Genomic DNA, 25,964 nt, shown 5'->3' on the forward strand with positions numbered 1-25,964 from the left:
GGATTGAACCAGCATTTTTCTTTTGGATGACCAGCCCTTCTGCAGTGCTTGCAAGTCTGACCCTCTTTTCTTGCAACATCAGTCCTTGGCTTGTCTCTCCAGGCCTTCTTGCCTTTGTAGGCAGTGTTTGTTCTTGCCTGAAAGGCACCTTCTTGATGCTCCTCCAGTCTGCTTGCTCTTCTTTGCTCTTGAGCATATAAAGCATTGATCAACTCTGTCAGGGAGATGGTGTACAGGTCCCTTGAGTCCTCGAGAGATGAGATTTTTGCCTCATACCTCTCGGGCAGAGTTGCAATAACCTTCTCCACTATCCTAGCTTCCTTGAGCTGCTCTCCAAGGAGCCTAATGCTGTTAACCACAGCCATAATCCTGTCAGAGTACTGCTTGATAGTTTCTTCTTCCTTCATCTTCAAATTCTCGAAATCTCTCCTTAAGTTCAGCAACTGTTGCTGCCTTGTCCTCTCTGTCCCTTGAAACTCCTCTTGCAACTTGTCCCAGGCTTGTTTTGGTGATTCACAGGCCATAATCCTTGTGAAAATCACATCTGACACTGAGTTCTGGATGCAAGACATGGCTTTGTGCCTCTTGGTCCTCTCATCAGCATGCTGCCTGATTTGAGCTACTGTTGGATTGCCTCTAAGTGGCTCTGGTTCAACATCTGAGTTGACTACCTCCCACAGATCGAAAGCTTGTAGGTAGGTCTTCATTTTAACCACCCATATGTGGTAGCCTTCTCCATTGAAGACTTGAGGTGCAGCTGGTGAAAAGCTTGATGAAGCCATGAATTTGTATAACAGATCCCTTAAGAAATAGGCTCTTGATACCAATTGTTGGAGCTAAGTGCAACAAATAGCAAGGTTCAACAAAAAGCTTGCCGAGCAAGAATCGAGACTTGCGGCAGAAACAAAGAAGAAAAATGAAATAAATTTTAAGCAAAGCTAAAATAGAGAGTATATGGATGAAATCTTGATTGAATTCATTCATATTTTTTTAAAATGGCATAAAGCCTATTTATACAAGCTTACAACTTGACAACTTAGTTGGAATACAACTAAGTTTCATCATTACATCCACTTAAAATAAATCACCACCTACTACACTAACAAACTTAGTTGGAATACAACTAAGTTACATCATTACATCCAAATAATAATAATAATAATAATAATAATAATAATAATAAAACATGTGATTGCTACATGCTAACCATTGCTTCAATATTTTCACTAGAACCCGCTCAATTTATAAACTTTTCAAAAAAAATACTCAAAATCACGATTTCAATTTAAACTTTAACATCTCAGGGTGTGATATCCATAATTACTTAAAATTTGTCACTATTCCACTTGATGTGCATATTAATCTTAAACCTCAAAGTAATTCAATCTTAGTCATATCATTTGATCATCTTTATCATAGTATATATATTTGACTATATCTTTATTGTTTTATTTCATACAATTAAAATTTCATATTTTTTTTATAAAAACACTAAAATTTGAACTACTCGTAAACAAATATTGGAATTGAATTTAACAAATTTAAGATTGAAGTTTTAAAATAGATAACTTAGAAAGATAATTGGAAGTCACCTTCAAAGTCAAGCATTTATACCCAACATTAATGCAATAGATTACTTATAAATTTAATATTCACCTACCTAAGTGTCAATATCAATGAACATAATATTAATTTGTTAAGTGTTAGTTTTGGGTTTTACTACATATTTTATTAATTCACAAAAGTTGCGCACAATTTCTCAATTTACATAAATTAGAATCACGAAAAAATTTTGCAAAAATTGCCTAATCTCAACCCTAAAACATTTTATTAAATTGATATAACAAGTTAATATATATTTAAAAAATTGATTTTTTTTAAAATAATAAATCTTTTAAAGATATTTTGGGTTTTATAAATTTTATATAATGTATTTAAATAAAATAACTTAAATTACCCTTAAAAAATAAAAACTACACAAACAGAACTTAAATATTGTCAAATATTATTATTTTTAAATATATTTTATTACACCTTAAAAGAAGACTGGCACTTATTTAACTTTGGCCATCAATGTCCTTAAAAAATCAATTTAAAAAAAATACCTCATTTAAAAATTAATCTCTTAAATAAAAACTATCATTTATTCCTTCTAAAGAAAATACTATTAATTTAAAAAATAAGTACATATTTTTTCTCTGTCAAAAATATATTTTTTTTATATTTTTTGATTCACCAACATAATGGAGTGATAAAAGTTAATTTGTACTAGAAAAACTTGTTTTGATGTATTGATATTGATTATTAAAAGTGTTCAAATTTTGGTTAAAACCAAATTAATTAACTAAATCAATTTAATTCTGTTAATTGATTTATTTTGATTGGAGATCGATTAATAATTTTTTAAAAATTAAGTTATCGGTTAATTCAGTTCGAAATCAAGTAATTAATTGAATTAACCAAACTTAATTATATAGTGTTCTAAAACTTAAAATTTCGGTTAACTTTCAAGACAAATGAACATTATCAATATACTTTTTTGATATGTTTTATACTTGTTTTAACAAAAAAAACATATAAATTTTAGTTAATTTAGTTAACCGAGCAAATTAACCAAAATATTTCGGTTCTATTTTTTTTTGAAAAATTTTCAATTCAATTAACGATTTAAAAACTATACAATTCAGTTAATACTAATTCTATTCGGTTAACCGTTTAACACCTCTAACCACTATAATCATAGCTCATGAAAAGTGTGGTATATATTTTATTATAATTTTGTACATACTACCTATATTATATTATTTTTATTTTAAAATAATAAATTTGATTATTTACTGTATGTATTTTTCCACGCACATGTATATTTTAAATATGTTTATGTCATACTTGTGAGTGTTTTAGTAATTATTTTTTTTTAATAGAGATTAAAACAAATATAGAATAAAAAGGGTAATTCCTAGCTTCACTAATCATGCTTCATATGTCATTTAAGACCTTTATTTGGTGGAGTTTTATTTTAGATAAAGAAGCTAAATATAATTTAGCTATAACATTAATTATATGTGATATCAACATTATTTTATAAAATTTTCATCTCAATTAATTAATGTTGTCATGGAATTTGCAATTATATTTGCTGGCTATGGAATAAATATTACTTTCACTTGACAATTCCTTGCTAACAGCTTTCAAACCATTTGTATCAGATTCTTTTTTGTTTCTTCTATCTGACCATTAAGTATATTGACATTAACCAAACAATCACTTCCATCAATAATTGTTTTACGCCTCTTTTGTAAGTTATATCCAATCCGTTCATGATTGCCAATAGTTTCGCATCAAGTGCAAAACAAATGCCTATATTTTGACTGTAACCAGTAACCCATTTACCTCGATAATCCCAAAATAAATCCCTAATATAGGCTTGGTCGAATATTTTTTTAAATTTAATTTTATTTATTCAAAATAATGAAAAAATAAAAAAGAAAAAGCATAGTAGCATGCCATAATTGTGACAATCTTCTTGCCTCCTCGATATGTCTAAAATCATCAACAACATAAAGTCAATGAAAATGAAATTTAGTTTAATTTTATATATACAATAAAATACATGCATGGGACCAAATCTATTTGACCACTCTTATTCTACAAATTAAAGATTAATACCTAAAAAATAACATGCAACCAAAATAAACCCATTCTTTTGATTTAATTATGCTATTAATCCTTGTATTTTTTACATATTTAAAATTTAATCTCATACTTTTAATCTCGACCAATTAATTATTTAATTTTTCATTTTTTCGATTTTAATAATTAAAATCTAATTGATAATGCAATAAAAATAATTTTCACGTACCAATAAAATGTTATAATTAGATTTTAATACGAAATCAAAAAGTAAAAATATTAAAATTTAAATGTGTGGAGAACCATAAATTATAGCAAAAATAAAATTTTTTTATACGAAGGTTCATGTGAAGAAATTGACCCACTGCCATCGAAATTAACTTTGAAAGGAAGAGCTCTATTTTTAGTACCAATAAATATCCTTGAATAGACACTTTCTATCATACTTGAATGGTCCCAGATTTCATCATTCTATTATGTAAAAATTAAGAAATTAATCCTTATATTTTATAAATAAAAAATAAAAAAGGTTAATAAATATGTAATTTTGAATATTTGATTTTCACTTTTTTTTTTTAGGATAGCAATTTAACCCAAGACATAGTTATCCAATTGGAATAGTTCCCAAAGTAGAGTGATTAAATTAAGAATTAAACCCAGCTGAATTCAGCTACAACTCAATCTCTTTGAACTAATCAAATTTGATAAATCTTACCATATTATCCGAAAAATATCAAGTCTTCTCTGATGATTTTCTTGGAAGGAATATACCAAATATTTGCATTTTTATACTAACCAGAAGCAACCAGCCATTTTCGTTTCCTTTAACATGAACAAACAACCCAGTAGCAGTGTAAAAAGAAAAAAAATCAATTAAAAATTGATGAAATTGTCGTCATCAAATAATGGTAAACGCTTCACGGCATAGTTATCTCTGAAATCTGAATATATTATATGTTATATCAGTAATAGTAAATATATATATTTATTAAGTATGATTTGTTTAGTTTCTTGTTTAAGTAAAAATGGTGGATTTCTTGAAGCTGTTGAGCTGCAAAGGAAGCTGGTATGTTTTTTTTAGTACTTTTTTTTTCTCTTTTTTGATTTGATATATGTTTTACTTTTATGGGTTTCTATTAGTTCTTGATTTATCTGAATTAAGGGTATAGCTTTTCATTTATGTCTGTTTTCTTTTTTCAAGCTTAAGCTCCAATGGAAAATGCCCTTGTTAATATATATATATATATATTTTAATTTGTACATTTCTATACTTATTTTCATGAATTTGTTTCTTTAACTTGCCTTGATTGATTGTATGTGTATATAGGTATATATATTGTAAGCAAAAGGGGGCATTATCTTTCTCTATTGATTACATGCCAAAAGAGTACTAAATCTGCAGGTTCTTTCCTTGTATTCAAGTTCTAAGCCAAGTAGAGTTGCTAATGAATAATGAACAATGAATAATTGTAACATTGTATTTTCTATGAAGCTGCAGATTATTTGGTCTTATAAGAAGAAACTGGCAGAATAATGGAGAAGAAAGAAAGAGAAGAAGCAGAAAATGAACTGGTGTTGCCACCTTCTCCAACTTTAACTATTGGTATAGCTATCAATGGAAATAGAGAAAGCAAATATGTGGTTAAATGGGCATTGGAGAAATTCGTTCCTGAAGGAAATGTCATGTTTAAGTTGTTACATGTTCGTGCGAAGATTAAACTTGTTCCTACTCCAAGTGAGTCAAGGATCTTAAAGATTAGTGTATCTGCTCATGGATGATAGTTAATTTTTTTTGTTTCTCAAGAAACTTTTGTTAAATATTTGGGAAAATGTCATCAATTTAAGAATGCTATGTTTAATGCAAATTGACTGAAATCATATCGATTCTAGTGGGGAACTTGCTTCCGATTTCACAAGTTCGAGAAGATGTAGCTGCAGCTTATAAGAAGGAACTGGAATGGCAGGCAAATGAAATGCTTCTTCCTTATAAGATGTGTGCTCAAAGAAAGGTATATTCTTGTTTTTCTTATTGAACATTATTGTGCATGTTCCCCCAAAAAGTGAACTAAATTTGCTTAAATTCTGAAGGTGGAAGCTGATATTATAATCATTGAATCAGACCAAGTGGCGAATGCAATAGCAGAGGAGGTTTCAAAGAACACTATTACTAGACTTGTTATTGGAGCTTCATCTCGTGGGATGTTAACAAGGTATTTAACACAACATAGCGAAAAAAAGAAACTCCCATACCTTTTTGGATATGCATCAGTTGCAGTTGTGTAAATCTACTGATGCATTGATTTTCATATTCTCGGAAACGGGGTATTGCATATCGAGTTTTCCTTTTCTGGTTCGTCCTAGGAAAAGGAAAGTGAACATCAAAGAGCCAGTCTTTGCATATCTGTTTACTTATGAGCTCTACATTTACTGTTATCCACTAGCTCCACCAATAATTTTGTAAATATGATGATATCTGTAGGAAGCTTAAGAAAAATAACTTGTCTTCGAGAATATCAGCCTGCGCTCCAAGCTTTTGTACAGTCTATGCTATTTCTAAAGGAAAGTTGACATCAATTCGGCCATCTGATTCAGAGATGAATGGAAGCACTAAAGATGACAGTAGCGAAACAAGTTTTTCTTCCAAGAACTCATCGGACTACAGTTTCAGTTCGCTGACAGGTACTTATCTTTCACTAAACGATTGACACAAACTACTCATAGAGAACCTTCATTTCTCTTTTCTGTAACTGCAGAATTAGGCTCTGTGGCAACCTATGCTACTTTCCGTTCTCCATCCCTGCCGATGCAGAGATCTCAAACACTTTCAATGATAAATCAAACGCATTTACATTCAAGAACGAGTTCTCTTGCTAGTAACCAGTTCAGATCGACTGAGTCCACTCAGTTTAAATCTCCCGATAACAACCATTCTCGATGCCAGTCTCTTGACAATGCAGCAGGGAATGATGATATGAGCTCTTGTCCCAACAGTTCAGAATCTAGAGAAGCAGTCAGTCGAAATTCCAGTCGCAGAAGCTTGCAAACCTATCAACAATCATGGTTACCAGATCAAATATCAACCTTGGATGCTCAGGCAGACAATAATCCGTCCGAATGTGAGGTAGGTTTGGCCTTTATTGTTCAAAAACGGGATGAGTGTTATGCATCATTATAGCCTTATATGGTATTTCATTACTCATCATGGTAGCCTTATGAATAAGGATATTCATTCTTTTGTGTCATCATCTTTTCAGTTAATGGATATGCATAGGTGAACTCTGTAATTTTCACGGTGCTTAAATTATAGGATGCAGTAACTCGTAATTTGCATTGACCTCTAAGTAGCAATTTACCTTCAAACAGATGTTTTAGTGAAGAAAAATGTGATTTTTACTGAAAATGCATAGTGCCTTTGGGTTTAGTTTTGGAATTCAATATGAAACTTCCACGTATACGCAGGTAAATATCAACTTTGAGCTAGAAAAGCTTAGAACCGAACTCAGACACATTCGAGAAATGCATGCTGCAGCTCAAAGTGAGACCATTGATGCATCCCAGAAGGTTAGTTGCATTATATCGACTTTGCCTTCTTCCCGAATCACATCTTTGCTGCTATTTGGCATCCTGGTCACTGAGCTTCTTTACTTTTCTAAGTTGTTCTCTCCATCATCTGTTCGGGTTAACGGACTGATTCACTTCTTTCTCTGTCAACACTGTTTTCTCAGTTGAATACTCTAAGTAAACGTCGCCTAGAGGAAGCAATGAAGCTTAAGGAGGTATGTTTGAAAGAGGAGGAAGCTAAAGAATTAGCTAGACAAGAGAAGGCGAAGTGTGAAGCTGCTATAAGAGAAGCTGTGCATGTGAAGGGGTGTGCCGACAGAGAAGCTTCACTGAGGCGAGAGGCGGCGATGAAAGCCTCTCACGAAGCTAAAGAAAAAGAAAAGCTCGAGAATTATCTGACAGGTCCCCTCCAGCAATACCAGAAGTTCACTTGGGACGAGATTGTGTCAGCTACATCCTCATTCTCGGAAGATCTTAGAATTGGAATGGGAGCATATGGAACTGTCTATAAATGCATATTCCATCATACCGCTGCAGCGGTGAAAGTTCTCCACTCAAAAGAAAATGGTAGAACTAAGCAATTCCAGCAGGAGGTACAAAATTTCTTGGATTAAACCAAAGCCATAATAGTTCATAGATAATTATGAGGTGATTTGACACTGAAAAATCTTGTCTTTCTTCCCTGTTTCAGCTTGAAATATTGAGCAAAATTCGTCATCCGCATCTACTTCTCCTTCTCGGTGCATGTCCCGAACATGGTTGCCTAGTTTATGAGTACATGGAAAATGGTAGCTTGGAGGACAGATTGCTGCGGAAGAACAATACCCCACCAATCCCTTGGTTCGAAAGATACAGAATTGCTTGGGAAGTAGGGTCAGCTCTTGTTTTCCTCCATAACTCAAAGCCTGAACCAATCATTCATCGTGACCTTAAGCCTGCGAACATATTACTTGATCATAACTTTATGAGCAAGATCGGTGATGTAGGACTTTCCGTGATGATAACGACAGATTCTTCCTCTACATCCACCGTGTACAAGGACACTGGACCTGTTGGAACACTCTGCTATATCGATCCTGAGTATCAAAGAACCGGGTTGATATCTCCAAAATCTGACATTTATGCTTTTGGGATGATAATTCTGCAGTTGCTAATCGCAAAACCCGCTATAGCACTAACTCATGTGGTGGAAACAGCAATAGATAACGACAACTTAACCAGAATTTTAGATTCAGAAGCTGGAAACTGGCCAGTTGAAGAAACAAAGGAATTAGCTATATTGGGACTGAGTTGTGCTGAACTTCGACGTAAAGACCGACCTGGTTTGAAAGACCGAGTACTTCCCATACTAGAGAAAATGAAGGAGGTTGCAAACAAGGCCCGAAATTCAATCTCCAATATACAGTCTGCACATCCTAACCACTTCATTTGCCCCATATCAAAGGTATGCAGAGATAGTCTTCTACAATTTGTTAAATGAAAACAAGGATTTGTCGTCGTTGCACGTTGGATATACACTCAAAAGAACACACCTGCAGTAGCATATGCACTGATGCTTCACAATGCCCATTCCATTGCCTGAATGAAATTTGGGTTTTTTTTTTTTTTTGTCCTAACAGGATGTAATGGATGAACCATGTGTAGCTGCGGATGGATACACATATGAGCGCAAAGCAATAGAGAAATGGATTGAAACGAATGATATATCACCAATGACAAATTTGGCTTTGCCAAATAAGAATCTGCTTCCAAATTACTCTCTTCTTTCTGCAATTTTGGAGTGGAAGTCCAGAAAACAATGATTTCTTTTTCTTCTTTTTACTGTATATTCTTTCCCCTAATCCCACTACTGCAAATATATATATATATGCTTCCTTTCTGCAACTTCGAGTCCACTATAAGTCTTTGCTAGTATTCCATCTGTAAGAAATGCAATTGTATATTATATATAGCGGAGGATTTTGAAATTTAGTTATGTTTTGAGCCAATATCAACATAATTCCATGGAACATGTTCTTGTTTTAACCATTCTTGATTAGCATTATTATATGTTTATATATTGTAATAATTATATTTATCTAATATAAAAATAATTTGTGTATTTTTTTAAAACTGTTCAACTGGATCAAAATTAAAGTTTTATTTATATATTTGAAGCACAATTAAAATTTTATATATATAATTACACTAAATGATAAATCATATATCTAATCACATATTAGATTGAAATTTAAGTATAACTTTAAAATTTATCCTAGTTTAATTAAAGTAATACAATAAAAAAAACACATAAAATTCAATTATAAACGAAACATATAAAAGTAAAAAGTTGTTTTATGGGTATATTTAATCTAATTAAATATATATTATCCAGTTAACTATCAGTCCAACTAAAATATATGTAGCAAAATAATTTTCTTTTGAAATAAAGGGTGTAGTAACAATAATAAAATAATATTTGACAACATTCTAAATTTATTTATTGAGTTTTTTTTACTTTACTGATAATCAATAAAATACATAGAAAATAAGAAAGTTAATTTTTTTATAAAAATAAATATTTGGTCTGATGGTCTAGATTTAAATTATGTTAGTCGTCTTGTTATTAAGATTTTATTTTTTTTTATAATTTAAAAGAGAAACTATAAATTTAAAGTCTTACGTATTTATATTTTATGAATTTATATGTATTGTATTAAAAGGTAAATTTTTTAAATATATGTTTTTTAATAAAGGATTAAAATGATAATTATCTAAAAATTAAATCCATCGAAGATTTCACTATATTCCTTTTTCATTGGACCTCCGATGGAATTGATTTTAAAATATGTTTTCTATAATGTTTACATTATATGGTCAATTTTTAATTAATTATTTAATCTTGCCACATAAGAGAACCCAATTAAAAAGCGCCACGTTATCATTTGAGCCCAACCGACCAAAGGGGTCCCACTTAACAACCTCTTTGATCCTGGTTCAAAAAGATAAAGCCGACGCTACCGAATTCGTCACTTAAAAGGAAACAGAAGGGTCTAATTTTACCCTCAGTCTCTTACTCTTTCCATCTTTTAAACTTTAGTGCCTTTACTTTTAATTCAAAAAAATTAAACTTTCTGCTTTGCATAATTTAAATTTTAAATTTAAATAAATAATTTATTAAATTTTAATATATTAATATAACCATTTGGATTTTATTTTTTAAATTAAATATTTGATTATTAAAAGTTAAAAATTTAACATAAAAGGATAAAATTTCAAAAGTTTAATGTGTACAAGGACTTGAGTTAGAATTAAACTATAAAAAAACCTTGCCCTTTGTTGCATTCGAACAACACGTAACTGTGTTCTTCTTCTTCGAACCTGCAAAGGTTACTGTTTTTAAAGGGTTTTTCTTTTCTCTCTCCTAACTCCAAAGGAACGCACTTTTTTTAATCTCCATGTATCCACCCACAAATAAAGCAAGCAGCTTTATTAATATCTCTTTAATTCAATTTTCCTTATCTCTCTTTGAGTCTTCAATTGATTGCCCAGATTTTTCTTCTTCTTCTTCTTCTTCTTCTTCTTCTTTCTCTTCAATTCACGATCTGCATTCGCTATTTTATCATGCTTTTCTTAAAACTTTTCCTTCTCTTTTCTTTGTTTTCCTTCACTTTCTCTCACGATGCCGCCTTTGACCCTCATCTTCTCCCCAGACCATTAATCATACAACCAGAAGATATCGAGACCCTGTTTGAAAAATTCGATGATGAACTCAACTTACACTGTACCAGTTGGAGATTTTCCGTCGAAGCCAACAATTTGAGTCCCTGGAAGACGATTCCCGAGGAATGTCTGGGCTATGTTAAAGAATATATGACCGGTCGTGGTTATAAACTGGATCTCGAAAGGGTTTCGAGTGAGGCTGGGGTTTACGCCAAAAACCTCGAGTTGAGTGGAGATGGAAAAGATGTTTGGATTTGTTGCGGAAAGGATCGATTCGAGAACTCCGATATGACTACAAGTAAATTGACCGGAACGAAAAATAAAGTGAACACAAGGATTTACGTGGTTCGGCTTTAATGCCTACGTCCACGGGCAGAGGCGAAGAGAAATTTCACTATAACAAGATGAAGATTACAAGTGTTTTACACTCAAGACACAACCCGAGAACCTCACAACTCTCAACCCCTATAGAAAACCCGAAAGCTAAAATCCTAGCTTTCAAAGAACAAGCTTTGCTCTCTCTTGGTTTGGGATGATGAATATGGCTAATGAACCTCTCTATTTATAAGAGAGTTCAAGGACATAATTGTCCAAAACTTTGGCAAAGATTTGTGGTTGAAAATGGACACCAACAACCATCCACTAATCCACTACCACCAACAACCCACTACCAACAACAACAATCCACTACCAATTTTAAGCCATTTCTTAACAAATCTCCACCTTGGCTTGAAATTTACCAAGCTGAACATCATAGTGAATTCCTCGAACTGGATCACCTCTTCCAAACGCCTCTCTGGCGCTAATCAATCCCGAATACCTATCAAGTCCAAGCAATGCTTGAACTTATATGCAGGGATCACCTTAGTTAACATATCTGCAGGATTCTTCTCGGTAGCAACCTTGCTGATAACAATGTCACCTTGCGTAACATGTTCCCGAACAAAATGATATCTGACATCAATGTGTTTGGTCCGTTCATGAAACATCTGATTTTTAGTCAGATGTATGGCACTCTGGCTATCGCAAAATACAACAGTGAAATCCTGTTGTAAACCCAAACTGCTTACTAGACCTTTCATCCACAATGCTTCTTTCACTGCTTCTGCTAACGCCATATATTCCGCCTCAGTCGTAGATAAGGCTACGGTAGACTGTAACACAGCTTTCCAACTAATGGCTCCTCCAGAATAAGTGAAAACATAACCCGTCAGAGATCTTCTTTTGTCCAGATCTCCAGCATAATCAGAGTCCACATAGCCCGTGACACTGCTAGTGCAGTCACTCTGATCATATACCAAGCATAAATCTGCAGAACCTCTCAAGTACCTGAGAATCCATTTCACGGCCTGCCAGTGTTCCTTGCCAGGACAACTCATGTATCTGCTGACCACACTAACTGCATGTGAAATGTCTGGACGAGTGCAAACCATTGCATACATCACGCTTCCAACTGCACTCGAGTATGGAATGTGAGACATTTGCTGCTTTTCTTCATCAGATTGTGGTGACAACTCTGCAGAGAGTTTGAAATGTGGTGCCAACGGAGTACTCACAGTTTTCGCTTTATCCATGCCGAAGCGTTGAAGAACCTTTTCAATGTAGTTCTTCTGCGACACACGAAGCTTGCCCGCCTTGCGATCTCTGTGAATATCCATGCCCAAAATTTTCTTGGCAGCACCCAGATCCTTCATCTCGAACTCACCACTCAACTGCGACTTTAACTTGTTGATTTCCGACATGTTTTTGGAAGCAATTAACATGTCATCAACATACAGCAACAAATAAATGTGCGAACCATCTGAGAGCTTCCGATGATAGACACAAGCATCATAGTCACATCTTGTGTAACCATGCTGAATCATGAAGCTATCAAACCGCTTGTACCACTGCCTTGGGGATTGTTTCAATCCATATAAAGACTTCTTTAATAGACAGACATGGTCTTCTTTACCAGGAACTGTAAAACCCTCTGGTTGACGCATGTAGATTGTTTCCTCGAGCTCACCATGCAAGAACGCCGTTTTTACGTCAAGCTGCTCAAGTTCTAGATCAGACTTGGCCACCATGGCAAGTAATACACGAATGGAAGAATGCTTTACGACTGGGGAGAAAACTTCATTGTAGTCAATCCCCTCTTTCTGAGTGAAGCCTTTAGCAACCAATCGTGCCTTGAATCTAGTTGCTTCAACCCCTAGGATGCCTTCCTTTTTCTTGAAGACCCATTTGCAACCAACTATCTTCTGGTTACTTGGCGGCTTAACCAACTCCCAAGTATGGTTCTTGTGAAGAGATTCTATCTCCTCACTCATAGCAATTGCCCACTGTGCCGACTCATCACACGTGACAGCCTCATTATAACTGGAAGGTTCTATACCAATGGACTCCGCCACACTGAGCGCGAAAGACACCAGATTAGCGTAACGCGGATTTGGTTTGATTTGTCTCTTCGTTCTTCCAGTGGCAATGCTATATGGTTTTTCTTGAGGTGACTCATCTTCATCGGAATCTTGCACCTCAACTTGATCATCCTGGACTGAAGTACCTTCCGTAGGAATTGGAGCGTCCACCTGACACTCCACCTGCTTCTCAACACCGTGATCTCCCATTCTATCTGACTCCTCCTTTTCCCGGGAATTTGTGGTGGATCGAAGCATGGATGACTCATCAAAAGTCACATCTCTGCTGATGATGAACTTGGACGAAACCGGATCAGGACACCACAACCTGTATCCTTTCACCCCTTGGCCGTATCCAAGAAATATGCATTTCTTCGCCCTCGGTTTGAGTTTTCCCTCATTTACATGAGCATACGCAGGGCAGCCAAACACTCTTAAACCAGAGTAATCAGCAGGAGAACCAGACCATACTTCCTCAGGAGTCTTCAGCTCAATAGCTGTTGACGGAGATCTGTTAACCAAATAACAAGCAGTATTAACAGCTTCAGCCCAAAATTCTTCACCGAGCCCAGCATTTGATCGCATGCAACGAGCTCGCTCCAAGAGAGTTCTATTCATGCGTTCTGCAACTCCATTTTGTTGTGGTGTTCGACGAACAGTGCGGTGTCTCACTATTCCTTCATTTTTGCAGAACTCATTGAATTCACCTGAGCAAAACTCCAAGCCATTATCCGTCCGGAATCGCTTGATCTTCTTTCCTGTTTGATTTTCGATCAAAGCTTTAAATTGCTTGAAGTTGATGAGAACCTCATACTTGCTCTTCAGAAAATACACCCAAACCTTTCTCGAGTAATCATCGATAAAGGTAAGCAGATATCTGTAACCACCTTTAGAAATTGTCGGAGAAGGCCCCCAAAGGTCAGAATGGAAGTAATCCACTGTGCCTTTTGTCTTGTGAATCCCAGTGCTGAACTTTACCCGAGTCTGCTTACCGAAGACGCAGTGCTCACAGAAATTCAACTTTCCTGTACACTGCCCAGACAATAATCCTCGTTTGCTTAGCACCGATAAGCCTCTCTCGCTCATATGCCCGAGCCGCATATGCCATAACTTCGTGGTGTCAGAATCTAGATCATCTGATGATGACACTCCCGCAACACCTGTAACCGAGGAACCATCGAGGAAGTAAAGGCCCCGCTCCAAATTACCACGTATCACAGTCAAAGCACCCGAGAATACCTTGAGAACTCCACCTTCAGCAGAGTACCGAAAGCCTTTCTTGTCCAACGTACTCAAAGAGATCAAATTTTTCTTCATTTCTGGAATGTGCCGAACATCAGTTAGGGTTCTAACAATACCGTCAAACATCTTTATACGAACTGTGCCAATCCCCATGACTTGACATGCGTGGTCATTTCCCATTAGTACTGAACCAGAATGCTTCTCGTATGTTGAGAATGCATCTTTCGAAGTACTTATATGAAATGTAGCTCCCGTATCAAGAATCCATCTCCCACCAGCGTAAGAGTCGGATACTGCAAGAACGATCTCGGCATCACTTGAAGAATCTGCATCAGCTACATTCGCACGATCATTTTGTTGCTCCTGTGATTCTGATTTCTCCTTCCTTTTCGGACAATCTACCTTCATGTGCCCGTACTTCTTACAGTAGTAGCACTGTATTCTCTTCTTGGACTGCGATCTAGGATGGCTTTTACTTGAACTTCCACCCTTTGCCTTGGATCTTCCTCGAGCAACCAAGCCTTCGCCTTCATTGTTTTCGACCACCTTACCAGTGATTTTCTTCCTCAACTCACTGGAACTTAAGGCATTTTTCACCTCCTCTAGAGTCAGGTCATCACGACCGTACATCATTGTATCAACAAAATTCTCATACGAGGGAGGCAAAGAACACAAAACAATTATTGCTTGGTCCTCATCATCGATTTTGTTATCGATATTATTCAAATCCATGATAATGGAATTGAATTTATCCAGGTGCTGGGAAACAGGTGTACCTTCCTCCATCTTCAGGGCATAGAGTCTTTGCTTGAGGTAGAGCCGGTTCGTCAATGACTTCGTCATGTACTTGCTCTCTAACCGGAGCCACAAACCGGACGCGGTTTTCTCATCCGCTACTTCTCGTAGCACTTCATCTCCTAGACATAGCAGAATAGCACTATGTGCTCTTTCTAGCATGTCATCCTTTTGCTCTTCCGAAAGCGTGCTTGGTAATTTATCTTTACCAGACAATGCTTTGAGCAATCCTTGTTGAACCAGCACTGCCCGCATCTTGATGCGCCATAAACTGAAACTATTTTTCCCGGTAAATTTCTCGACATCATACTTAGTCGATGAAACACTTGTAGCCATAATTTGGAACCTTTGAATGAATGATAATATTTTCTTCCTGATGTGAAAGATCAGACAAAGCTGCAGTCACAGGGCAATTCAGAAAATATTATCACTCCTTCAACTACGCTCTGATACCAATTTGTTGCGGAAAGGATCGATTCGAGAACTCCGATATGACTACAAGTAAATTGACCGGAACGAAAAATAAAGTGAACACAAGGATTTACGTGGTTCGGCTTTAATGCCTACGTCCACGGGCAGAGGCGAAGAGAAATTTCACTATAACAAGATGAAGATTACAAGTGTTTTACACTCAAGACACAACCCGAGAACCTCACAACTCTCAACCCCTATAGAAAACCCGAAAGCTAAAATCCTAGCTTTCAAAGAACAAGCTTTGCTCTCTCTTGGTTTGGGATGATGAATATGGCTAATGAACCTCTCTATTTATAAGAGAGTTCAAGGACATAATTGTCCAAAACTTTGGCAAAGATTTGTGGTTGAAAATGGACACCAACAACCATCCACTAATCCACTACCACCAACAACCCACTACCAACAACAACAATCCACTACCAATTTTAAGCCATTTCTTAACAGGATTTTTGATATTGATGAGACTTTGTTGTCCAATCTTCCTTACTACATTGAGCATGGTTATGGGTAAGCTGTTTGGTTGCTAAGAAATCGGGGGGAAATTGAATTTTGTGTGAAATTTTAATATGGGTTTCATTGATAATTTGCAGGTTGGAGATTTTTGATCCTATTGAATTTGATAAGTGGGTTCAAAAGGGAATGGCACAAGCGATTGAACCAAGCCTGAAACTTTATGAAAAGATTTTAGATTTAGGGTTCAAAGTTTTCTTACTCACCGGTCGAAATGAAAAACACAGGTCTATTACAATCGAAAATCTTACCAAAGCAGGGTTTCAACGTTGGGACAAGCTGATTTTAAGGTAAACAAACATCATACCTCTTTTGATTCATTATTTATAGGATCCTATTAGCTGAATATTTTTGGACTGGAATGGTGTTTTTGTAGTGGTTTTTGAGTTCTAATTGTTGGATACTAGTTTCTATGTTATGTTTGGCTTTAAATTTGTTCATGCCTTGCCAAAGCTTGTTGGGGCTTGACTCCTCATTTCATTAGGACCCGATGTGGCTATACCACATATTTGTTCATGCCTTCCCTGCTTGGAGTGAAATCGTGAGAGACTTTTGGCTTTACTGCCAATGTCTGTGCACAATGCTTATATCTGATTGAAGTTGAATGTTTGAAATTTCATTCTCACCTTAGTTTTCACTTCATGAAGCAATGGTTGCTTCTAGGAATGTTTTGTTTATCCTGCAAAAGCCGGAATTACTGATGTTTGTAATCGCCTACTGATAATCGTATTATTGTTCCATACAGGGACTCGGAACAGCACGGCAAGCTAGCGGTGGTTTTTAAGTCGGAGAAAAGGAGTGAGATGGTAGAAGAGGGATATAGGATTGTGGGTAACTCCGGGGATCAATGGAGCGATTTATTGGGCGCCGACCCATCGAGACGTTCGTTCAAGTTACCGAATCCTATGTACTACATTCCCTAGTAAATCCCTTTTAAATGCTTTTTAGTTTACCATATCTGAAATAATTCTTGTAAATACATTGAAAATTCTGGAATTGTTATCACAACCAGACTGTACTATAAAAGACTCAAAAAGATTGACATATGATTTAAGTAAAGGAAAATGTGAGTGATTGTATGTTATTATACTTTTAATTATGGTTTCTTCTGATCTTATTAAAGTTGTGGAATAGTGAGTGAGCTTGAAATTTTCTATGCCCTCCGAACCTGTGGATTCTGTGGCTAGTTCTAACCCAAACTTAGAAACTCGACTCAATTAATTTGAACTCAAACTAATCCAATGAAAAAAGTCAATCATTTGAACTCGAATTGACTTGAATGACGAAATTAAAATTGTCTTGAACCCGAACTTAAAATTATATAAAATGTAAATATTTGGCACGAAGAAAGTGACCTAAAGACCAAAAGTTTTCCTAAGCCTTCCATTCCATGTATGGGTGGGGCTGAGATTGAAAAGGTTTCTATTAGCTTCTGCAGATTCAAACAAGACCACAACCCCAAAGCCTCCCCTTTGCTTTTAGCACTTATTTATAGGGCCGGTGCATTGGTCCCTAGTAGGTTGGCAAAAAATCTTCCCACCTTGACTTTTATAGACTTTGTGTTAAAAAAATATGATTAATATACCTTTTGGTACTTATATTTGGTTTCAATATTTAATTTGGTACCTAGTGTGGTTTTAAACTTTTAATATGTGTGCTCTAGTAAAAAAAAACATAAGTACTTAATTAGGACAAAAAAAAACTTAAATATCAAATTGAACATTGAAGTCAAACTTAGGTGTTTGTATGGGAGAAAGAAAAACTCTTAAATATCAATTTGAAAAAACTCAGGTACCAAATTGAACATCGAAATCAAATATAAGTATCGAATAATATATTAAGGTTTTGAGATCAAATTTATGTAAAATTTGCTTCTCATGTCTTCATTTATTTATTAAAATATTTATCTTTTAATTTTATAACTATTTTTAATTATAATTTCTTAAATTTTATAATAATGTATTACATGCATTTAAATTTTATAGATTTTTATCATTTTGGGAGAATATTGATACACTAATACACGAGTCTTATGCACCATTAATAAATAATAACATGACACATTATTATTGAATAAGACAAATAATAATAATAATAATAATAACAGATTTATAAATAAATACAAGTTAACTTATTTAATCTTGAAACCTAAACCCAAATTCACCAGCACAAACTAACTACTTCTGACACAGTTTTTTAAAAACCCTACGAAAAGTTTACAATCATCGGCCACCGGAAAGTACAGACGGTGCAACAGAAGAAGAATGGGAGAATCCCTTGGAGAAGGAAGATGTATATGACATGGACTTGGCAAATTCATCGAAGCCTTCACGATGCGCAAATGCTAGGCCACTAGAGGAGAGACTAAATGATGATATTTCTGGCAAAGCCATATTCCTTTCTAAAAACTGAACAACATGGCGCATAGTTGGTCTTGCTTCAGGCTCCGAGTGAGAGCATATCAACCCAAGTTTTAAAACCAACTCAACTTCCTCTAATTCATAATTTGAACCCAAATTTGGATCCTTTGCCTCAACAATATCACCTTTGCGCCAACAAGAATACACCCAATCAACCAAAATGACTTCATCTACCGGGGATTGTGATATCGGCCTTCTTCCACAAGCAATTTCTAGCAGAAATGCCCCAAAAGCAAACACATCAGTGCAGGGTGTGGCTTTACCGGTCAGAGTATGCTCTGGAGCTAAATAACCGATTGTACCCACAACATGTGTTGTGTATGGTTCAGTTCCATGATCATATAATCTAGCAAGCCCAAAATCTCCCAATCTTCCATTTAATTCACTGTCAAGCAAAACATTGCTAGCCTTAACATCCCTATGAATCACAACTTGCTCCCATTCTTCATGTAAATAAAGCAATCCTGATGCTACACCTTTGATGACTTTGAACCTTTGGCTCCAATTAAGGGTGAGCTTTGGCTGGTTGTACAAGTACTTGTCTAGACTTCCATTAGGCATGTAGTCATAGACTAGAAGTAGCTCACTTTTACGTCGGCAATATCCCAAGAGTTTAACTAAAGTTCGGTGACGGAGACGACCAATACTCACGATTTCTGCCACGAATTCTTTCATCCCTTGTCTTGATTCATGTGAGACTCTTTTCACTGCAACCTCAAGTTTACTAGTTGGAAGAGTTCCTTTATAGACTCTTCCAAATCCACCAGCACCCAATAGCTCCTCGTCTTTGAATCCTTTTGTAGCAAAGTATAGATCTTTAAACTTGAATCTATGAGGACCATACTCAAGCTCCCAATCTTCAGTAACTTCAGCAAACTTCCTCTTCCTCCTTGTAGAATAAACAACACCTGAAACTGCTACCAAAATCGCAGTCACTAAAATGAAAGGCAACCCAATTGTGAAAAGCCTTGATATTTTCTTTGGTTTAGGAAGCTTTGGAAGTTGAGACAGGGTAAGGTCTTTTGCTTGACCATTCATCTTAAAGCTCCAACCCAAGACATAATGCGATGAGAGAATAGTAGCAGTTGAGGATGAAAACCCAACATATATCTCATTGTTAACAATTGAAGAGAGATCACGATGCAAAGATAGAAGTGGAGTCTTGGGTTTAGAAACTTTAAATGGAGCTAAAGTAACATCCATTCGCTTACCTACACCATCGTATTCCACCCAAACTTGTAACCTTTGCCCGCTGATCAGACTCAGGTTTCTAAACTGACGTCTGCCATTGCCATCCTCGTAATATCCAGCAGGAAAAGCTTTTTCAGAAATTAACCCATTAATATCAATCCCAACGTGATTCTCATTGATGTCATTCAAGTCGGTACTTTGTACTGTGTCGAGTTCTACAGCAACAATGTGGTTTGTAGCTTTTCCGTTACTGGACTTGTTGAAGAGTCCGAGATACTGGCTTCCACCTGCTCCGGAGAAGTTCCTGCTGGGTGAAATCACGAAAGCCATTCCGTTACTGCTTAAACCATGGTATTTGGAAAGAATAGCGAACACAAAGGTGGTAGAGAAGGAAGAAACGGAACTATTGGTTGAGTTCTTGAAGTTTATATGGTAAGGGTAGAAAGCTTGGCCTGTGCTTCTCTTGGTTTCATTGGTGAGCTTTAGGAGCCCAGTGGAAGTGAGCTGTGCGATGCCATTAAGGGTTAGATTGGCTGATCGGAAGCCATTGTAGATGAATTCAACATCATCGCTGCCTGCTAAGCTTATCATAAGGGATAGCTGAAGAATTGCTAATCTGAAACTGAAACACACGGCCATGATCAGTATGGAAGTTCACAGAATCTGTATATCATGAAGAACCAGAAATTGAGCACTGTCAGTCACGCATCAATATATATATAACATTATGATATAACATTCACAAAGCAAGCTTGATATTTAGTTTAGCTGTTAAATCAGTCAGTCACACATCAAAATAGAACAAGGACATGGGAGACTATAGTGTCAACGCCATGATCCACACGCAAATTAGCCCCGCGCGATAAACAAATGTAACCTCATGATGATGAAGTAATTAACGAAGCAACCGGGCATTCACGCATGTGTTACATATACCGTTGGCGTGGCGCACATCAATAAATATTTAAAAATTTAAAAAATTTCTAAAATTAAATAAAATTTTAAAAATTATTTAAAACATATAGAAAATTATTAAGGTGCATTCAGTATTTTTCCACCACAAAGCAACGAAGAATACTGGCTATTTTATCAAATTAACCTAAAAAAATTTGATATTTATAAAAATGACCCAAGTTCAAAAACAATCACTAAAATGACCTGAAATGAACAGTAGATTGAGGTTTTGGCCTGTAAATGGCCGGCACCAACTCGTATTTTACACACATGATTGCCTGATGATTGTGTCAAGCTTTAAAAAATTAATTTTTTTTGGTTTTGGCCTGTCAATGGCCGGCACCAGGGTATTTTTTTTTCAAACCGTATCATACTGGTATACAAAAATACGAGTTTTTTAAAAATATATTTTAATTTAATTTTAATGCTGCATATTTCATCCAGATAAAGTATGTATTATTAAAATTAAATTAAAATATTAAATAAGAAATAAAATTATAAAACAATATGTTATTTGGAAATTAACTATTATTGTAATGAGATACATGTTTTATTAGGTATAAGTATTTAAAATTTTATTTTTGTAATGTGATACATGCGTAATATATATATAATCATATTAGTGAATCTGTTAATGCGTACTTCATCCGGATAAAGTACACATTATTAAAATTAAATTAAAATATTAAATAAGAAATAAAATTATAAAATAATATGTTATTTGAGAAATAACAATTATTGTAATGAGATACATGTTTTATTAGGTATAAGTATTTAAAATTTTATTTTTGTAATGTGATACATGCATGTATATATATATAAATATAATCATATTACTGAATCTGCTAATACATACTTCATCCGGATAAAATATGCATTATTAAAATTAAATTAAAATATTTTTTAAAAACTCATTTTTTTGTAGACTAGTATGATACAGTTTGAAAAAAAATACCCTGGTGCCGGCCATTGACAGGCCAAAAACAAAAAATTTAATTTTTTAAAGACTGACACAATCATCAGGCAAACATGTGTGCAAAATACGAGTTGGTGCCGGCCATTGATAGGCCAAAACCCTAATTTACTGTTCATTTCAAGTTATTTTAGTGATTATTTTTAAATCTGAATTATTTTTATAAAAATTAATTTTTTTGGGTCAGTTTGATAAAATAGCCAAAAACACTTAGACCTCTGCAATTAAAAATGGGCTGAAAAAGCCGAATGTAAAAGTTGAGATTAGGTGCTTTTAATTTTTCCGTGAAAATTATCAAAATACATTTATTTGTATTAACTAGTTAAAAGATATATAAAAATATTAGATTAATTTATATTTTATATATAATTATTTAGATATCATTTATTATTATATTAAATTATTTAAATCTTATTTATTATTATATTGAAATTTTAAAATATTTTAGATATCATCAAATTTACAAATAATTTACATTAATTACTTAAACTGTATCTTTTTAATAAAATTCGACTGGATATTTATTATAATAAAATTAAGGAAAAAGCAAGCAAAAGACAAAGCAATAAATGGAAAGGAAAAAAGGAAAACCTAATATCTATCCCAGACGATCTCAACAGCTGGACACCATAACCCCATCGCCTCTTCACATCACTTATCCCATCTGTTTTGACGATAGCTATTTCCAAGATATTTTCTTCACATCACTTAATTTGTATTTAAATTTTATATTTTATATATAATTATATTTACTTGCTATTATCATGTCTAAAAAGGATGGCAGAATAATCCAAGTCGTACCTCAATAATATTTCCAAGCAAAAATTGATAGGACTTTTCTTTGATTTTAACTTTTCCATTGACTCGAAAAAGTTTGTTTTTAGTTTGATTACTATTCAACGTGGACATGGAAGAAGACACTTAATTTCTTTTGGTATTATTTAATTAAGGGTAAACTAGTTCGATACTCAATTTTTAAGGCTTTGGTCATCTAAAATGAAATTTTTGTATTTTTGTCATTTAATTTTTAAAGCACGTTTATTTTAGTCATTTAATTATTAAATTTTTAACAGTAATTAACTGTACATATCACATCATATTTACACTTTCATTTTAGGTAGTTTAACTATACAGATCACATCATGTTTATACTTTTATTTTAATCATTCAATTTTTTTATTGCTTTCATTTTGATCATCTAAAAATGTCTCTCTCTTTTTTTTAGTATTGGCTAGGGTGAAAAAAATAAAAATGAAAAAAAGGGAAAAACTAAATAATACTTTTAAAGTATCAAATTGTACATGTTTACTCCTTCATGAAAGTTCTATTTTTTTAATATTAAAATCTTAAATTTCAAAACATCAAAATTAATTAAATAAGTTATAGAATTTTTTTTGTCCCTTACTAGTGTTAATCAATTTATTACTATAATATTGGAATTAATTAATTAACGTCTTTTTAAATTTTAAAATTTTTTAAGTGTTCAAATTAAAATCAACTCAAATAAATCATCTCTAATACATTTGGTACACTGCCAGTAAAGTTTTTAGACTCAATAAGTAGGATCAGGGGTTGAAAAGTGCCAAACAGGGATTTAATAAAAGGGTGAGTATTTGGTAAAGTGACAGTGTACTTTTTTATTCCATAAGTAGACTTAAAAAATTTTTATGTATCTTTTTTTTAAATTTTTAATTTTTAATATTATATTATACCCTTATAAGACATTTGTCAACCTCTGACATGCTTGTAGAGTTTAAAAACTCCAATGACAGTGTACCAAATAATTTCCAACAGTAAAATATTAAAAAAATATTTTAAAAAAGAGACACATGGTAACTTTTTAAGGCGGCTCGGGAGTAAAAAAAGTACATTGTCGATGTACCAAATACTAAACCTTTTAATAATTGTACATGAAACTCAAGTTTATTTTGATTATATGATCTCAAATCTTTCATACTAAGCTAAAAACAAAGAAAACCCTTTACAATTTGTTAGGCCCAAAAACACCAAGAGGGGTGAATTGATATTTTAAAAATCTTTGCAACCTTTTTTAAATAATGAGGGAAGGAAAGAAAAGTTTGAATAATTTGACTTATTGTGGTTCGACCCTAATTACCTACCTCTATTACCTTGGTATACCTCAACTAAGGATTTACCAATTCACTATACTTGAAATTATTACTGTAACGAGTCGTTTTCAGTGAAATCGAAACAGTAGTTTTAGGATCACAAATCCGATGTCAAAAAATTTATTTTAATATATTTTAAATATTTATAGTGTGTTAGAATCATGGTATAAAAAATTTGTTAAGAAATCCTATTGTTTAGTATGCTCAATTTGTGAAATAGGACTAAATCGTATAAAGTATAAAAGTTGTGTTCTTCTAGCTAAAGGTGTTAAATAGCTATAGAATTTTAATGTAGAGGCCTTTATTGAGTAATTAAATCATTAATTAAGGTGGTGGATGTACATGGATTTCAATCATGAAATTTGACAATGTTAGGTTGGTATTAGGTGTAGAAAAAGATTAAAAAAAAGAAAGAAAAACAAAAAAGAAACTGTCATGATTAAAAAAAAAAGAAAGAAAAACAAAAAAGAAGCTATCATCCTTTCATTTTCTTTCTACCCCACCCGTTTCTAGTAGAAGAAAATAGCCATGGAAGCTTGAAAATTTCAGCCAAGCTATTCTCTTGAATATCAAGAAAAGCAACGCACAGAATTAGATTGAGGAAAGATCAAAGCTATTGATTAAACGATCGTTTTCCGTCGTACAAGTTCAAGTGTTTCGGAAGCTTACTCGGATTGGTAGTTGTCAAAGATCACTTCGCACTATCGAACTCTATTTTAGTACTTTGAAATTTATATTTTGAGTTAAATGGCATGTATAGGGATTTTGGCTAGTGTAGCCTATATGTTAGTTGTGCATTTAGCGAAGTGATTTGACTTGAAAATGATAAAAGTTTTGTTGTGTGAATATGTAATTAGTCTTATAGTATTTGGTATATGGTTGTCATGTGAATGATTTGGTTGCGAAATGGTGTGTTAAATGCCAAATGATTGGTTTTTAATAAATGGCATACATGATAAGTTATAGGCACAATTAGGCATGTATGTGTTTTATCACATAGACATATTATATATATATAGTTTGTATGAGCACAAGTAGTCCATTGAAGTACCTATGGACATTGTGTTATATGTGTGGATATTGTATGATTCAAACTTATTATTGGTTGGTTTGATTTTTTAATTATGCCTTGGTTATATACATATGGTTGTGGTTAGTTTGATACCAATTTGGGTGAGAAATATGGCTTGGAAACTAGCTTATTTTGTCCATATTGACAAGGACACCGGCATGTGTCTCGGCTGTGTGTGACACACGGTTAGGTCTCTAATACCTCATTTGAAACAAGTCAGTAGCTTCACACGGCCTAGCACATGGGTGTGTGGCATGCCTGTGTGGTTTAAGTCAATATACCCTACAGTTTTCGCACGGCCTAGTACATGGCCTGACACATAGGCGTGTGGCTTGGCCGTGTGACCCAAGTCAGAGAGTTACACAGGGTCAGAATGGTACCACTTGTATAAATACTAGAAAAATATTGTGATTTTTAAATGTATAAGAGGGCTTAAACAATTTTACCTTTTCTGGTAGAACCAAATAAATTGGGGCCACCCAATTTTAAGAAAATAGCTGCCACCTATTTCTTATTAAAACAGGTAAAGGCAAAAAAAAATTTTCCTTCAAGTCACTTTTTATGATTTGTCCTTTTTCATTTTTTTCATTTTAAGTTTTTATTTATTTGTCCTTATTTATTTTATTTTATTGTTTATTATTGGTTTTAAAAAATTTGAAATGTATATTTGAAATGTTTTATAATATTATTTTTTAAAATTTTAAATATATATTTTTTTAAATTATTTTTTACTAATATAAAATATTTAAATGTATTATTAGTTTTATGACCTTTCAAATTTATTATTAGTTTTATAATATTTTAAATGTATATTTTAGATATTTTTAATTTTATATATAATTTTTTAATTATGATTTTTTAATTATTTTTAAAGATATTCAAACCTTTTTTTAAAATCTATTTAAAATT

General features: G+C 33.8%; 3 protein-coding genes across 5 annotated transcripts; 2 read left to right on the plus strand and 1 right to left on the minus strand.

Moving 5' to 3' along the window:
* The first annotated feature begins 4,305 nt into the window (after positions 1–4,305).
* LOC107913186 (U-box domain-containing protein 35) lies at positions 4,306–9,219 on the plus strand. Of its 3 annotated transcripts, none has more exons than XM_041117317.1 (12): positions 4,308–4,541; positions 4,641–4,699; positions 4,961–5,035; positions 5,132–5,368; positions 5,524–5,642; positions 5,722–5,843; positions 6,113–6,312; positions 6,387–6,754; positions 7,093–7,194; positions 7,359–7,787; positions 7,886–8,638; positions 8,814–9,219. In XM_041117317.1, the coding sequence occupies exons 4-12, from the start codon at positions 5,167–5,169 to the stop codon at positions 8,994–8,996; spliced, it is 2,478 nt and encodes an 825-aa protein (XP_040973251.1). In that variant the 5' UTR covers positions 4,308–4,541; positions 4,641–4,699; positions 4,961–5,035; positions 5,132–5,166; the 3' UTR covers positions 8,997–9,219. The 3 variants fall into 3 exon arrangements, with proteins under 3 accessions (XP_016697172.2, XP_040973251.1, XP_040973252.1); XM_041117318.1 differs by having other exon boundaries at positions 4,654–4,699; XM_016841683.2 differs by having other exon boundaries at positions 4,306–4,699; positions 6,393–6,754.
* Positions 9,220–10,525: 1,306 nt separating this feature from the next.
* Positions 10,526–17,400, plus strand: LOC107911096 (acid phosphatase 1). The gene is made up of 4 exons (XM_041117319.1): positions 10,526–11,147; positions 16,251–16,313; positions 16,397–16,606; positions 17,062–17,400. The coding sequence occupies exons 1-4, from the start codon at positions 10,798–10,800 to the stop codon at positions 17,237–17,239; spliced, it is 801 nt and encodes a 266-aa protein (XP_040973253.1). The 5' UTR covers positions 10,526–10,797; the 3' UTR covers positions 17,240–17,400.
* Positions 17,401–18,405: 1,005 nt separating this feature from the next.
* Positions 18,406–20,710, minus strand: LOC107913187 (L-type lectin-domain containing receptor kinase IV.1). Its single transcript, XM_016841685.2, has one exon. The coding sequence runs from the start codon at positions 20,564–20,566 to the stop codon at positions 18,539–18,541; it is 2,028 nt and encodes a 675-aa protein (XP_016697174.1). The 5' UTR covers positions 20,567–20,710; the 3' UTR covers positions 18,406–18,538.
* Positions 20,711–25,964: the final 5,254 nt, after the last annotated feature.

Source organism: Gossypium hirsutum, chromosome A07, assembly GCF_007990345.1.
Source record: "Gossypium hirsutum isolate 1008001.06 chromosome A07, Gossypium_hirsutum_v2.1, whole genome shotgun sequence".
NCBI classification, from domain to species: Eukaryota; Viridiplantae; Streptophyta; class Magnoliopsida; order Malvales; family Malvaceae; genus Gossypium; species Gossypium hirsutum.